Source organism: Vulpes vulpes, chromosome 13 (genome assembly GCF_048418805.1).
Source record: "Vulpes vulpes isolate BD-2025 chromosome 13, VulVul3, whole genome shotgun sequence".
NCBI classification, from domain to species: Eukaryota; Metazoa; Chordata; class Mammalia; order Carnivora; family Canidae; genus Vulpes; species Vulpes vulpes.
The window spans coordinates 14,947,526-14,963,678 of record NC_132792.1 but is presented as its reverse complement, the minus strand read 5'-3'; the positions used below and the strand labels follow the sequence as shown (position 1 = coordinate 14,963,678).

The 16,153-nt window shown below is 44.0% G+C and overlaps 1 protein-coding gene across 3 annotated transcripts in view; it reads left to right on the top strand.

The window, feature by feature from the left end:
- FER1L6 (fer-1 like family member 6) overlaps window positions 1–16,153 on the top strand; it is a 156,442-nt gene that overhangs the window by 24,097 nt on the left and 116,192 nt on the right. The window contains exons 1-3 of one of the 3 annotated variants that reach the window (XM_072733970.1): window positions 2,119–2,228; window positions 10,428–10,466; window positions 13,609–13,691. In XM_072733970.1, coding sequence (XP_072590071.1) covers window positions 13,616–13,691 — 76 coding nt within the window. In that variant the 5' untranslated portion in view covers window positions 2,119–2,228; window positions 10,428–10,466; window positions 13,609–13,615. Of the gene's footprint in view, window positions 1–1,941; window positions 2,229–10,427; window positions 10,467–13,608; window positions 13,692–16,153 lie in introns of those variants that run through there. The other 2 variants (XM_072733968.1, XM_072733969.1) reach the window with 2 other exon arrangements.

Genomic DNA, 16,153 nt, shown 5'->3' with positions numbered 1-16,153 from the left:
TCACCCTGTATCGGATACAGGGTATCACTCTGTAAACAAGGAGAGATAAGTGTAAATTTTAGGAGAAGGGATGTGAACTTCAGCTGGAGCACGCTTTGGGCTCAGGGCTGCTTAGCTCTGCTGAGAGCTGCCGCAGGACCTTTGTGAGAGGGGATCAGATGAGAGGAGGAGGTTTGCTCCCTTTGGAAGGATTAGGGGTCTGGAGACAGGTTCCAGTTCTTTTTTAAAGATTTATTTATTTATTTATTTATTTATTTATTTATTTATTTATTTATTTATTTATTATAGACATAGAGAGAGAGGGAGAGAGGCAGAGACACAGGCAGAGGGAGAAGCAGGCTCCATGCCGGGAACCCGATGTGGGACTCGATGCCAGGACTCCAGGATTGCGCCCTGGGCCAAAGACAGGTGCTAAATTGCTGAGCCACCCAGGGATCTCCCAGGTTCCAGTTCTGACAGGGCCACGACTAGCGGTGCCACCTCAGATGACTTCAGCTTTGTGGCTTTGGCTTTCCCCATCTGTGGCATGTGAGGCTGGGACTCACTGCCTTCTGATGACCGACCTTTGCTTCTGATTGGGATCAGATCTCCCATGATCCAAAATGGATGGGAGAGCTGCTCTCTGTGAGTCCCCGAGCCAAGGCTCATTTCTTTGGGGACAATGAGCCCTCAGTTGCACATTTTGAATGAGGCTGCCTTGTGAGCTCCTATTTAACCTGCTTAACCCTTACCCCCTGCCCCATATTAGGGATGGCCTTCTTCCCTCAGTGTCCACACCTTAAAGGCTCTTACACCACTGGATCGCCCACAGGCCCTAATGTCCCAGCCCTCGCCATTACATGCTCAGTGGAGTGAGCCAACATCCCTTCCTTTCCCCTGGTGCTGATATGCAAAAGAGGAAGTGACAAAGAGTAGGGTGCCAGTTTCCTAGGGCTGCCATAACAAATGGCCACACACTTGGAGGCTGAAAACTATAGAAATCTATCTTCTCATAGGTCTGGAGGCCAGAGGTCTAAAATCAAGGTGTTGATGGGACCATGCTCCCTCTGAAGGCTCCAGGGGAGGATTCTTCCTTGCCTCTCTCCACTTCCTGTGGCGCCAAGTTCCTTGCCTTGTGTCCACATCATTCCCATCTCTGTCTCTGTTTCCACATGGCCTTCTCCGTGTGTCCTTTCTGCTTCTTGTGAGGAAACTTTTCTTACTGAATTTAGGGACCACTCAGATAACCCAAAATGGCCTCCTCTCGAGATCTTTAACTTAATTTACATCTGCAAAGATTCTTTTTTGCAAATAAGGGCATATTCACATTTTCTACAATGTGGTTATGTCTTTTGGGGCGCCAACATTCAACCCACTAAAGTCAGAAGTTCCGAGGCATTTGACACCAAAATTTCTTCTTTTTTAATTTTACTCATTTTTCTTCTTTATAAACTTGACCTCTCTGAAATAGCATCGGGACACAAGTCCCAGTGAAATGCCACAGAGGCAGCAGACCAGTAGGCCTGAGAGCACAGGCTCTGAGTCAGGGTGGCTTCAGTTCAAATCCTGGGAACTACCGAACACTCCGTGGCTCAGTTTTGCCATCCACACATTCGACACAATAACAGTTTCTACCTGAGAGCTGTTGTGGGTCTTAAATAGGTTAATATTTGTAAAGGCATCTAGAACTAGCCCTAAGTAAAGTATTTAATAAATGTTAACTATTCTTCTTATATTAAGTGAACAACGGATGTATTATAAGTGAGCAGGGGGTAGTGTGAAGGATTAAAAGGCCAGGCTGGTTGGCTGGATGGTGGCTGGAAGGGACTCAGGGCTTTGGCACCGTCTGGAGCTGGAGTTCTTCTGAGTCCTGTTCCATCTGGGCTCCCTGACTTGGAACAAAACACGTCAATGGCCCCTCCTCTCAGGACCTGCTTTGAGCTGCTGTGTTTGCTGATCAGAGTCTTGGGCTCTGGCAGCCAAGCCTTAAGGAGGGCCTGAAGTTCAAACAGAGATAGGGAGCTGCTGGTGGACACACGTGGAAAGACATTTCCCAGGAGGCACCTGCCCCTCACAATGGGGCAGCCTTGTGCCTACTTGCCTTGGTCGCTGCATTCTAGAGAGAAGCTTCCCTCTTCCCAAGACTAGTGCTGGACACTGTGCCTCCTGCCCCGCTGAACTGCCTCGGGTCTGAGAAGTTAGTGAGTACGAGTTCTTCTGGGCACTGTTAGGAGCCCTCGCTGGTCAAGGTGAGGCTTGGGTTCTTATTGCTGAGCTTCACTATACCCTCTGCTGGATTCGAGCTTCTGGAAGCCCACAGGGATGCCACTGTTGTTGCTCCTCTGCTTGTTCTTAGAGAGTTGAGCCGCCAGCGGGGAGGCCCCAAACTGAGAGGGGAGAGCTCAGAGCATGAGCTTTGGTGACAAGACTGCTATGTGGCTGTAGGCAAGTTACCAAACCTCTCTGAGCTGTGTTCGGCATCTGGGAAGTGAGGATTGCACAATATTTGCCTCTTATTCAGTACTTGAAAAACTGTGGCTCTGACTGATATTTGGGTGGTAGCATAGAGTGGAGGTCGGCCAGGCCAGAATTCAATTGCAGCTTATGGCTGTGGGATCTAAGGGATACTTAACCTTTAGATAGCTTAACCTTTTAGACTTCAATTTCCGCATCCCAAAGGGAGATTGAACCTTCTATCAGATGGTTGTTGCGAAGACTAAATTTAAAAAACTGTATATAGAACCTTAACCCAATGCCTGGCTTATTCTACATACCTAAGGGACAATAGCTATTCTGACTGTTCCAGAACACTTGGAATAATGATAATAAAATGGATGAGTACACTGAATAAATTATACCTTATACAATGGGTAACCAAATATTGGCTCAATCTCGTTGTGGTCTGGAAAGAAAAACATTCAGCTAGCCATGAAGAGATAGTCTTAGAATAGCCTTAGCTCCTTTCTGTCCAATATGATACATCTTTGAAGACAGCCTAAGAACCTCCAGTGAGTTCTTAGGGAGCTTTCTGTATCTATGCTTTGTCTGTCCATCTGTCCATCCATGTGTCCAAGGGTCATCAACCCTTGGTACTCTGTACCAGGCGTTATGCCAATCACTGAAGGTACAGACATAAACTAGACATGGTTACTGGCTTCAGAATCTCAGCATGTAATGAGAGAGAATGATCTTTTTCAAGTAACTATTATGACCCATGTGATAAAGGCAATAATAAGGATAAAAACAAAGTGCTGGAAATCCAGAGGACTGAGTGACTTGTTCCTCCTTGCAAAACTGGAGAACCCATTATATAAAAGGAGGTCGCTAAGCTGGGCCTGAAAGATATGGTGTTGGTAGGTAGGTAGGTGAGAGAAATCATCTGTAATGGGTGGCCTGAATGTAGGAAAGTTTCATGGGCAAGAGTGTGATGAATTCAGGAAGTCATTTGGGCTAATGGACAGAGTTTGGGGGTGTCAAGTGCTGAATTGGCGGGCTGAGGCTGTATTGTGGAGAGCTATGGGATATTCATAGAATGTAGATCTTGTTTTTTAATTTAATTAGCATGTGCAAGTCATAGCACCTCAGGCAGAATGTTGCATTTTTTATATTATTTGATCATGACAGCCCTGTAAGAAGAGTGTAACTTATTTTATTTACAAGAGGCATCTTACAGATGAAGAAACTGAGGTGGAGAACAATTAAGGATTTGCTCGAAGTCACATGTAATTAGTAAGTGGCTGAGTTGATTCCCAAAGTGAGGATTTTGGGTCCTTCCTTGAATCAATGCTTTTTAAAAGTTAAACATTTTGTTGGAACATGACATATACACAGAAAAACACAAGTAAATCATAAATGTCTAACTCAGAAAATTTCACAGTGGAAATAATAAATAATCATCTCCAAATCAAGTTGGGGAAGTTTGGCATCTTTCCAGTATTGCATTTTCTAGTCCATGAGTATGGAATATCCTTCAATTTATCTTTTTGTGTGTGTGTGTGTGTGTGATTTCTAGTGTAGAGGTCAATTTTTAATGTTTATTTAATTTAAAAAAGTTTTAATTTTACTTAAATTTTTTTAAATAAATTAATTTTTATTGGTGTTCAATTTACCAACATACAGAATAACACCCAGTGCTCATCCCGTCAAGTGTCCCCCTCAGTGCCCGTCACCCATTCACCCCCACCCCCCGCCCTCCTCCCCTTCCACCACCCCTAGTTCGTTTCCCAGAGTTAGGAGTCTTTATGTTCTGTCTCCCTTCCTGATATTTCCCACACATTTCTTCTCCCTTCCTTTATATTCCCTTTCACTATTATTTATATTCCCCAAATGAATGAGGACATACACTGTTTGTCCTTCTCCAATTGACTTACTGAACTCAGCATAATACCCTCCAGTTCCATCCACGTTGAAGCAAATGGTGGGTATTTGTCGTTTCTAATGGCTGAGTAATATTCCATTGTATACATAGACCACATCTTCTTCATCCATTCATCTCTCGATGGACACGGAGGCTCCTTCCACAGTTTAGCTATTGTGGACATTGCTGCTAGAAACATTGGGGTGCAGGTGTCCTGGCGTTTCATTGCATCTGTATCTTTGGGGTAAATCCCCAGCAGTGCAATTGCTGGGTCGTAGGGCAGGTCTATTTTTAACTCTTTGAGGAACCTCCACACAGTTTTCCAGAGTGGCTGCACCAGTTCACATTCCCACCAACAGTGTAAGAGGGTTCCCTTTTCTCCGCATCCTCTCCAACATTTGTTGTTTCCTGCCCTGTTAATTTTCCCCATTCTCACTGGTGTGAGGTGGTATCTCATTGTGGTTTTGATTTGTATTTCCCTGATGGTAAGTGATGCAGAGCATTTTCTCATGTGCATGTTGGCCATGTCTATGTCTTCCTCTGTGAGATTTCTCTTCATGTCTTTGGCCCATTTCATGATTGGATTGTTTGTTTCTTTGGTGTTGAGTTTAATAAGTTCTTTATAGATCTTGGATACTAGCCCTTTATCTGATATGTCATTTGCAAATATCTTCTCCCATTCTGTAGGTTGTCTTTTAGTTTTGTTGACTGTATCCTTTGCTGTGCAAAAGCTTCTTATCTTGATGAAGTCCCAATAGTTCATTTTTGCTTTTGTTTCTTTTGCCTTTGTGGATGTATCTTGCAAGAAGTTACTGTGGCCAAGTTCAAAAAGGGTGTTGCCTGTGTTCTCCTCTAGGATTTTGATGGACTCTTGTCTCACATTTAGATCTCTCATCCATTTTGAGTTTATCTTTGTGTATGGTGAAAGAGAGTGGTCCAGTTTCATTCTTCTGCATGTGGATGTCCAATTTTCCCAGCACCATTTATTGAAGAGACTGTCTTTCTTCCAATGGATAGTCTTTCCTCCTTTATCGGATATTAGTTGACCATAAAGTTCAGGGTCCACTTCTGGGTTCTCTATTCTGTTCCATTGATCTATGTGTCTGTTTTTGTGCCAGGACCACACTGTCTTGATGACCACAGCTTTGTAGTACAACCTGAAATCTGGCATTGTGATGCCCCCCAGCTATGGTTTTCTTTTTTAAAATTCCCCTGGCTATTCGGGGTCTTTTCTGATTCCACACAAATCTTAAATTAATTTGTTCTAACTCTCTGAAGAAAGTCCATGGTATTTTGATAGGGATTGCATTAAATGTGTAAATTGCCCTGGATAACATTGACATTTTCACAATATTAATTCTGCCAATCCATGAGCATGGAATATTTTTCCATCTCTTTGTGTCTTCCTCAATTTCTTTCAGAAGTGTTCTATAGGGATCCCTGGGTGGCACAGCGGTTTGGCGCCGCCTTTGGCCCAGGGCGCGATCCTGGAGACCCGGGATCGAATCCCACGTCGGGCTCCTGGTGCATGGAGCCTGCTTCTCCCTCTGCCTGTGTCTCTGCCTCTCTCTCTATCTCTCTGTGACTATCGTAAATAAATAAAAATTAAAAAAAAAATTAAAAAAAAAAAAAAAGAAGTGTTCTATAGTTTTTAGGGTATAGTTCCTTTACCTCTTTGGTTAGGTTTATTCCTAGGTATCTTATACTTAAATTTTTTTTAACAAACACTCTTTTATTAGTTTCAGGTGTACAATATCGTGATTCAACAGTTCCACACAGAGGTCAATTTTTTAAAAAAGATTTTATTTATTTGTGAGAGAGAACAGAAGAGAGAGAGAGAGCACAAGTGGTGGGGAGAGGGAGAGGGAGAAGGAGAAGTAGACTCCCCACTGAGTAGGATCCCAGGATTCCCTAGATCATGACCTGAGCTGAAGGCAGATGGCTTAACTGACTGAACCACCCAGGTTCCCCCAGAGGTCAATTTTTTTTGTTTTATTTTTTGTTTTCTGTTTTTTTTTTTTAATTTTGTCTTTAATCATATATTTCAAACACTATCAAGGGAAAGGGATTTGGAGTCTTTTAGGTGGTGAACCCCCAGAGGTCATTTTTTTTTAGAATGATTCCTAAGTTTTAAATTTTTGATACTGTTATAATACTTTTTATTTACAGTTTTAGTTTATAATTCTTTGTTTTTGGCACAGAGAGGTACACTTGACTTTTTTTTATTTACCTTGTTTCTAGATACTCTGCTAAATTTGCTTAGTAATTCAAAGAGTCAAACTTTATTGACCTAGTAAAGGCCTCCAGCAGAACATTGAATAGAAAGGGTGTTAGTGAACATCCTTGTCTCATTTTTTCTTTAAATCTTAGGGAAAAGTCTGTCAATATTTGCTATTGATAGGACATGAACTCTAGGGGGTTTTGGAGGTATTCTTTATCATGTTAAGAAAGCTCTCTGCTCTTCTGTTTTGCAAAGGTGGCTATAGAATGGAGACTAGTTTGCAGGAAGGAGAGAGAATAGAAACAGGAAGACTGGTTAGCTGCTGCTCTACAACAGGAAACGTATGAATGGATGCAGAGAAGGGATGTGGTGGGCTCTCCTGTTTCCTCAGTGGTTCTTACTTAACCACTGCTCACCTCATAAGAGTTTCAAAAGAGAAGAGAGCACCAAAGATTGCCAAGGTTCTCTTCCTTTAGGTGTTGCACAGAGTATTCTTTAAGATTTTATTAGGTGTTTTGTGATAAGGGTGTGGTCAAGTCAATTTAGGAAAATCTTAATGCTGTGCCATCTCCTTGGAGAGTCACAATGAACATCGGTATTATTAAAGGCTCCGAGACCCTACAGCAAAGGCAGCTATTTAATATAGCACCCATCCATCTATCTTCAATGTCCGTGACACCAAAAAATGAGGTTCAGAAGGAATTTCTTAGGTTGTTTCTTTACCCATCATGGAATTAATGACTCTCATTTGTGACAATATCATTAAACGTCATTGTATTCGCATCCCTGAGGTTATAACCAAGCCCTTCTCTTTCCCTGTTATGTTCAAAACCCATTGAGACATAGACTTACACATCGAATAGGGATCAGAATATTACACCTATTGCTGGTAAAGCTAGATTGAAGGAAGCTGTATGGACTGGAGTCCAGATAGGTTTCCAGATCTTTGACTGAAAATCAAATGAAGTCACTGTCTAGCTGCAGGGAGGAGAAGCCCTGCCTCAGTGACTTCTTCCACTTGACATTAGGGGCAGAAAGTAGAATAAAATATTCTGTGACAAGGTAAACCCAAGACCACATGGGAATAGGAATCCTGGACCTTAACCCAACCCAAGAGAGGAAACTCAAAGAATGGATGCCATACTCTGACCATTCTGCCCAAAGGTAATCAAGTAATATATGGAAAGAGGAAGGTTCTGGAAATAAAGATAAAGAGAAAGCCTGGGAAGAGTAAGAGTTCGAAGACTCCTTAATGCTGAGACACAGGGAGAGAGAGAGAGAGCTGCTTGTTCCAAATGTTGGGAAGCTGCCAGTAGTCTATTTTTGGATTAGAAGTTGATTCTTTTATCTTTAGGAGAACTGAGATCAGGGCTCTAATTAGCCTGGATATAAAGAGGATAGAATAAGACAAATGAACATTTTCATAGGGGCCCAGGCAAGAGAAAGTTTGGGGCTGGGAAGAATTCTGCATCTCTAACTGTACCGCCTGCCAATATTTATTTCTGTCCTTCCCTGGCACTTTAACCAGGCTGGTCATGCTGATCTCAGCTATAGAGGAGGAGGAGGAGAGGTTGGAGGCCAGTGGCCACAGATTGAAAAAGGTGTCAGTATTGGGCCCTGTGGGCATGTTGCAATCGTGGGCGAGATGCATTTGAGGGAAAAGTCCCCTTTTCCTGGGGGCATTCCTACCATCTTTCTACCACCTTGCCCTTAAACATTTGGCAAAGCTGTCTGAAGGGCTGTCAGAGGCTGGCTGAACCAGTTCAGCTCTACAGGATGTGGCTCCTAATTATCCCTGAGTCATCCTTGGTCCAGAGAAACCACAGGAGGAGGGATTCATTAGCATCTTTGGAGGTGCATTTCCTAGACTCAGCTGATTCTTGCAGGTGCAATATTGAGGTTCTCAGGGACTGACTGTGGAGTCAGTAATATTTGAATCTCCTTATGATGGCCACTGAGGCTGGAATGTACAAAGGAGGGCTTAACAGAGAAACATTCATTTACTGCTGCAATGAGGTGAAAGATTGCAAATCACAGTAGGCCAGAGCAAACTGGTTCCTGTGAGATTGGGAGCCTAGGCTCAATCTATTGAGGCCATTGTCTGGGACACTTTGGACCCCAATAGAGAACTGATCCTTTTTTTTTTTTTTTTAAAGAAATTTCTTTTTTTTAAATTTATTTTTATTTATTTATTTATTTATTTATTTATTTATTTATTTATTTATGATAGTCACAAAGAGAGAGAGAGAGGCAGAGACACAGGCAGAGGGAGAAGCAGACTCCATGCACCGGGAGCCCGATGTGGGATTCGATCCCGGGTCTCCAGGATCGCGCCCCGGGCCAAAGGCAAGCGCCAAACCACTGCGCCACCCAGGGATCCCTAGAGAACTGATCCTATGCATAATAGGGAAGGCTACCAATTTGGTGGGCTAATTGCCAGGTTGAATGGAAGAGGAGCTGGGGTAGGATGATAAAGTCCAGCCTACCAAATATATTCACCAAGTGCTCTGGTGAATTTCCTAAGCTTCACCACCCTCCTTTGGGTAAAAATTTGTCTTTGAACTTCCTTTGAAAACCATACACCTTCTCTTTGGGAGGAGAGCTCTCGGGCACTAATTACTTAAGCAGAGGGATTTGCAACACTGCTGCACGCTAGAATGACCTTGGGAGTCTGAAAACTACTGAGCACTGGCCTCACTGCTGACCAGGGAAATCAGACTCTCTGGGTGTAGGATCTAGACCACAGTGTGGGAGACAGTTTTAGAAAGTGCCCCATGTGAGTCCGATGTACAAGCCAAAGTTGAGCATCATTGCCTAAAGAAATAGGGGGTAAGTACATCCTAAAGATATAGGACAGGTAAATTGTGATTGAAAGATAATGGGGAGAGAGGAAGAACCATTTCAGTCTTGGCAAGTCAGGAGGCCACACGGGTTTATATTTTAACAATCTTTAGTTAAAACCCACATTAAGGCTATTTTTATATTTGATTGTTTGCCTTTACTGAATATACCTGAGTCTTAAAAGTAAGATGAGAACAAAGATCAGATAGTCCTTAGTGGGCAGCTGGAATTTATCCAAGGCTCTCTGATGAATAACCTCAGAATGATGGTAAAGCTTGTTTTTACTTTATCTTTGAGGTAGTCCCGATTATATACAAATCCATACTTTTAAGAAGAAATTTTCAAGTTTTAAGAGTTTACCATCTAAATAAATTCATAAATTGAAATTTTTTTTGTTTTTTGTTTTTTTCCCCCCCACACTGGATGTCATGATTCTGGGTTTGGAGGTTCAAGTGTACGGATGACCTGCATTCCGTGTCCTTTTAGGTAGGAGGAGAAATGCAGAGGCTAGTCCTGGTCACACCCATTGACTCAGTTAACTTAGTGTTTGGCTGCTTGGCCTGAGCTGCTTCTATTCCACACTGAAGGTAGAAAAAGTGATTCTAGAAGGGGAATTTTGTGAGGCAACTGGAAAACCATGTGGAGACCCTAATTGTGAGTCATTTCTTAATCCTGGCTCCAATGAGCCATGGGCATGAGATGAAATTAGTTATTTGTAGAACTCCTAACAGTTCGGCATGAGCACTCAATGAGGTCATATATATAATATCCCATGAGAAAAGCAGAGTTAACTTTACTGCCACTTTCTGCAGAAGAGGCGCCCAAAGCTCCGAGAAGTCCCGTGGCCAGCCCCACTGGCATAGTTAGAGATGGCAGAGATGAGACCCAAACTCTAGTTGTTGAGCCCTTCTTTCTATGTGCCCACTGGCTGCCTCCTATGGGGCTTCCTGGAGTGACGTCACCTGGAACAGATGTACTAAAGTGAGCTTAACACGTGCACTGTTTAACACTCTCATTGTTTGGATACAGATATCGGAGTCATGGTAGCTTTCACCCTGAGGAAACCAGGTTGGTATGGGGGTTTCTGTGTGTCTTGACTTATCTTGGGGTGGCCCTGGGAGGATACTCAGGTGATCTGAAACCAGAGAGCCCCATCCGTTTTATGAAGTGAGAGGGGTTCCCGTGCTGGAATCCTCAGAGCACTGAGTAGGCGAAAGGGGTTTGATGGCCTCTGCCCTGGAAACTTCCTTCCTAATTTATTGGCTGATCCCAATATACTGGCTAGAAACCCCTTGACAACCTCTCATTTGTAAAAATGGGAAATAATAGCATCTGCATGATGGTATGTTACGAGAATCCTGGGAGGTAGCATGTGTCAAGTGGTGCTCCTGGCACATAGAGAGTTAATACAGTTTTAAAAAATAATAAACTAAAAAAAAATATTAAACTTAGGGGAATATTGTAGCACATTTCCTTATCATCAATGTTGTAATACAGCAGCTTGTAGCATGTTTTATACTTTCCAAGCCTTGTTTCCTGCTTCGATGCCTCCCTCTGAATTGGGTTAAGAAATGCCCTCGTATCACATGGTAATGAAACATGCTCATCTGGGTTAAGTATCGGGTCCTAAATTCAAGACCTAGCAAGCGGTACAAGCAGGCCTATGAGCTATCTTCTCTCGTCAGCTCACTCTCTGCTGCCCAATCTGCCAGTGGCACGGTTATTCTGGGCTAGTGAGCCATGCCTTCTCTCTACTGCAGATGTCACGGGGCTGAGGAGGAAAAATCAATTTTCATCAAGAGGCCTTTCATGCTGGGAATCATGCTGGGAGTGCCCTTGATGACTGACTCAGGGTTTCAGGCAAACAACCTTGTGTGTTTGTGGAACAAATATCAACGCATCCAGGAGAGCTGAGCTGGTGGTAAATCCATTGGGCATTACTGGAAGGCTCTCTGGCTTCCTTGGTAGCTGAGTCTGAGCTGTGCCTACAGCAGGGATTCTCAGCACTGGTTCTTCTCCAAAGCAATTACAAATCTCTGAAAATGGTTCCAGACACCAGCATCTTTTAAACTCCCTGAGTGCCCCTAATGGTCAGCAGGACAAAGAGGTCCCAGTTCCAGAGAGGCAAGGGTACCCAATTTTCTCTCTGCCTCTGCCCTCACCAGTAACCTGTTACTGGCTGCTCGATGGGAGACTCAGAATGCCGAGGCCATCCCACAAAATGATCATGGCATGGAGCCTTTGGATACTATAATGGCAAGTCAGGGTTTGGAAGGTTCTGGACTTGGCCTTCTGTTTGGTAACGGTCTTTTCAAAAAAGGAAAGTTATTGGAAGCTGCCTTTAAGAAATTTCAGAAGAGGGAAATCCTCCTTGTGTATGTTCTCCTGAGATTCTTGGGAAACTTAGAATGATTTGCATCACAGATGATGGCAAATCAGAGGGGGAAATGGTACCTCCAGAAAGGACACATTCCAGCACTTTCTATATATTAGGAACTGCCTTCAGGGCTTTGCTTACTTCACCTCATTTTATCCTCATAATTCTATAAACTAGGTGCCTTATTATTTATTTCCATAGATTTATACCCATGGGGAAACTGAGGCTCAAGGAGTACTGTGCTTTGCCCAATCCATCCATGTCTGGGGGCTTCCAGAGCCCATTATTTCCATTCTATAGTATCTTGGAGTCTTAAAAGATTTCCAAGATCTCATAAGCCAGTCCCCATCTTCTGATGTTTGTTTTCTCTACAACATCCTTTTCCCAGTGGTCCCCAAGCCTTGCTTGTACACCCCCAGGAACAGAGAGCTCACTCCCACTCAATGCAATCCATTTCACTGTTCAGACAATACCAAAGTGGAGGGCTCCTTAATTCCTCAGTTGAATTAAGGCAGGACATAAAAAGAATAAGTCAACAAATAAGGAAAGAAAGAAATGGAGTGAACTTCTGTCACCTAGTAGCTTCCACTCATTGGTCCTAATCTTACCCTTTACAATACTAACAAGAATAACTAACATTTATTGAGCAACCAGTGTGTTCCAGATACTGTGCTAAATGCTTTACATTTCTTATCTCATCTTATGCGTGAAGACCCTAACATGCAGAAGGTTAAGTCTGCATAGTTAGTACTGGGACCAGAGCCCAGATAGACTGCTATGGAGTCCCCTGGTCTTAGCCCTTCATGAGTCGTATATCTGTTGGCACACTGTATAAGTTCAATGGCCCTCCACACTTCCCTCACATTGTTCTGGGACTGCAGAATGTTCCTGGGGAGGGTTTGCTGCCCTCCCCTCTGCTCTGTCCTTGTTATTCCTTCTCCATCCTCCAAGGGCCAGCTCACCAGCTGCCTGACTCAAGGCCAGGACTTTCTTCTGAACTGGGTCCATCCATCCTTCCATCCAATGTTCAGTCCCTCAACTCCAGAAAAGGATTCTCTCAGGAGGAGTATCCAAAATGCTTCTGTTGTCTGTCAAGACAGAGGAGCAAGGCCCTTTCCTGGGGTAGAAGGAGGCCCCAAGTAGCTTTAATGACAATAATAGTACTAGTTGATATTCTGGGCACATACCACGTGTCAGCTGAGCAGTGCACTGGTGGGTCCTCAGTAAGTCCCAGGGTCTCTTGACCTCGGAAGTGGTCTGAGAGCCTGGCTCTAGAGAGGGTGTTCACTCCGCTCACAGGAACCTACTCAGGGCGTCCAGTGATTAGAGCCTAGGTTCCTGTGGTAGTTAGTTCTGACATTCAGAGCTGTGGGACCTCAGAAACACTACCTACCCTCTCTGGGTCTTGCCTTTTTATCTATATGATGGGTAAGAGAGGGTTTTTGTGCTTATTAAGTGATGTCATTAATTTTGAGTACTGGGTACAGGTAAGTGAGAAGAAACAGCAAAATTCTAGCTGGAGCTATTTGTATTCATTTTCTGGCCCATTTAAGTTCTAGGTGGGCCCCATGATTTCTGGTGGGGCTTTATGGTTTCTGCCAATGCAGAGCTATCTAAAGAGTTTGTTGGGTCATCCTGACTCTTGTCTTTTGATCCCCATCCAGGGTGGAAGAGGAGGCTGGTCAGCTTCCAGGAGAACTCAGAGAGAGAGAGAGAGAGAGAGAGAGAGAGAGGTGTGTGTGTGTGTGTGTGTGTGTGTTTATTTTCTCCTTCTATCTCTGAATGACTCAAAGTTACTATTACAGGGTTGTTTAGTTTTCTTTTTCTTTTCAGAAAAGGGATGTTTGGGCTCAAGCTGAAGAAGAGGAAGAAGAAAGCAGAGAAGGGGTTAATCCTAGCCAATAAGGCTGCCCAAGGTGAGGCTTTGGGGTTGGGGATAATCACTACCCTGGGCCTACAGGTCTCACAGAGCTAACCCCTCTTTGGCTGAGAATGGAGCTGTCCCTCTGTGGGAGTGAAGTGGGAAGTGTGCTGCCTGCTGGGTCTTCAGGGCCTGATGGTCACAGGTACAGCACCGCCCCAGTGCAGCTGGTCACCTGGTCACTGGACCCAATAGGAGTGGGGTGGATACCTGGTGGGCCATGGAAGAGGACCTCAAGGGAAGGCAGTGGCAAGGTTCAAGCTCTTGTTTCTGTCCTAATTTGCTTGGGGTCCAGGATAGTCACTACACAGTTGTGATCCTCAGCTTCTCCCTCTGTCAAGTGGGCATGATGGGGGTTGCTGGGCTAACCTCAACCTGCCACAGAGAGGATCCAGTGAGATTTTAAAAGATAAGAGTGAGGACAGCAGATGCTACAGGAGAGGCTTTACATTTATTGTCTCATTTGATCCCACCATCATCCTACCAGTGGGTGTTTTTGCAAGTGAGTTTGCTGAGATACAGAAAGAGTAAGTAAAAGGTGGGAAGGACAGCTACCAAATTAGCAGAGCACAGTGAAAAATGAAAATGCAAAGCCATTGTTATGAAATTATTAAATTTCTGGATGCCAATAGCAGAGTATTGAGCCAAGTGCAGCGAAGTCCTTTAGATCGCAGGACCCTGTGTGGCTGCATGGACCCAGAATCCCCCCCGAGACTGGGAGCACAGAGCCAGAAGGCAGTGGCATTGGGATGTGAGTCCTGGATGTCTGACTTTTTGCCCTCAGAATGGGCTACTTGCTTCTTCAAAAGAGCAAATGAATCCCCAAGTTACAGTGTGAACTGTGTCAGTGGGGCCAGGCCTGGCATCAGGTAGACACACCTGTTTGTTGAGTCAAATAGGATTAACCACTCCTGATGGGCAGTTCTGTAGTGGTCTTCTAGAGGCTTCTGCTGAGTGGCTCTGACAACAACCAGTTCAAGGCCAGCTTTCTGAACCATTTCTAAACCAAAATGGTGCAGTGGGTTTGCTTTATCTTCACCCTTCTTGTCTTCTTGCCTCCTCCACTTTTCACTGCTGTCACTATGGGTGTTTTGTAGTTACATGTCTATCTCCCCCAACTCCACTTCCTGCCCTCACAAATAACCTAGTATTACAATAAAAACCTGCGGAAACTTAGTCATACTAAAGTGTTGGTAATAACGATGATGTCATCCTTGGATGGGATGAGAGAGGCATTTTAAGTGAGGACAAGGCTTAAAGCTTAATAGAAATACTTGTCTGTTCAGTCAGATTGAAGGTATCAGGGAGTAATTGGGAAAGGCTTTTTAGGTCTCTTCTGGCATCCTTGAAATTAGGCCACTGGAGTAGATCCTGGGCAGAAGGTTGAATAAGATAGTCCTTTACTTTCAGGATGTCATGAAAAATGATGTTTATGACACACTTAATAAGTCCCTGCTACTCTTTAGTTGACATGCATCACTCATGACTCTGAAATGTAGGATCCTTTGCCCCTGTTTTACAGTAGAGGTGCAGAGAGGTTGAGTGCTTGCCCAAAGTCACGTAGCTAGTAAGTGGAGAAGGTGGCTCCTGAGCAGAAGTCAATCTTACACAAGAGCCTGAGTTTTCCTACTCCATGGGTCAGCCTCCAGTTAGGAGCCTCTAGTGACCACACAGAGGGGGAGAGTACAAGCTGGTGGAAATTTAGATCAGTCAACCTCAAGCATTTCAGAAAAGCTGGTTCCCACGGCTCATTCTGATTAGTCTTTAGCCCACAAGGCAAACAGGGCAGAGGGGAATCAGGCCCCTCCTAGAAAGTAAATAGCATTCATCCTGCTGGCCAGGGATTTCCACTGTAAGAGACTGACAAAACAAAGTCAATAGAACTGAGTACACTTTGGTCTCTCCTTTTTGGCCTGGTCTGGGAAGTTAAGGCTTAGCTGGACGAAGCATTTGGAGACTCTCAAAGTGGCTCTCATATCCACGTATCTGAGGCATAGTGGCTATGTCTTAATTTCATAAAATCCCAATGGTCCTAACCCATCCATTAATTAGTTACCTAACAAAGTTATTGGGTATCTCCCAAGATCAGTCATTCATTCATTTACTCAACAAATGCTAATGGACTGTCCACTGAGTACTGGGTCCTGTGCTAGATTCTGGTATATAATGATGAACTCAGGTAGTTTAGAGGGAGGATAGCCCTGTGTAGAACTCTTCCGTTTGCCTTTCCAAATCAATTCTCCACTCTTTTCCACCTGTTCTTGGTCCCAGGAGGCTGACCTGTATTGACACAGAACCCAAGTCCTTTCCCCAGGAAGTCCTTCCCAGCAGGAAGTATGAGGGAGGGAGGAGTGTGAGGTCAGGTCCAGTGGTTGGATATGTCCCTCCACTGAAGGGTGGTTGCTGCTCCTCATAAGGAAGCCAAATGAACCTGACTTCCTCTCTTCCCAGGTTCTG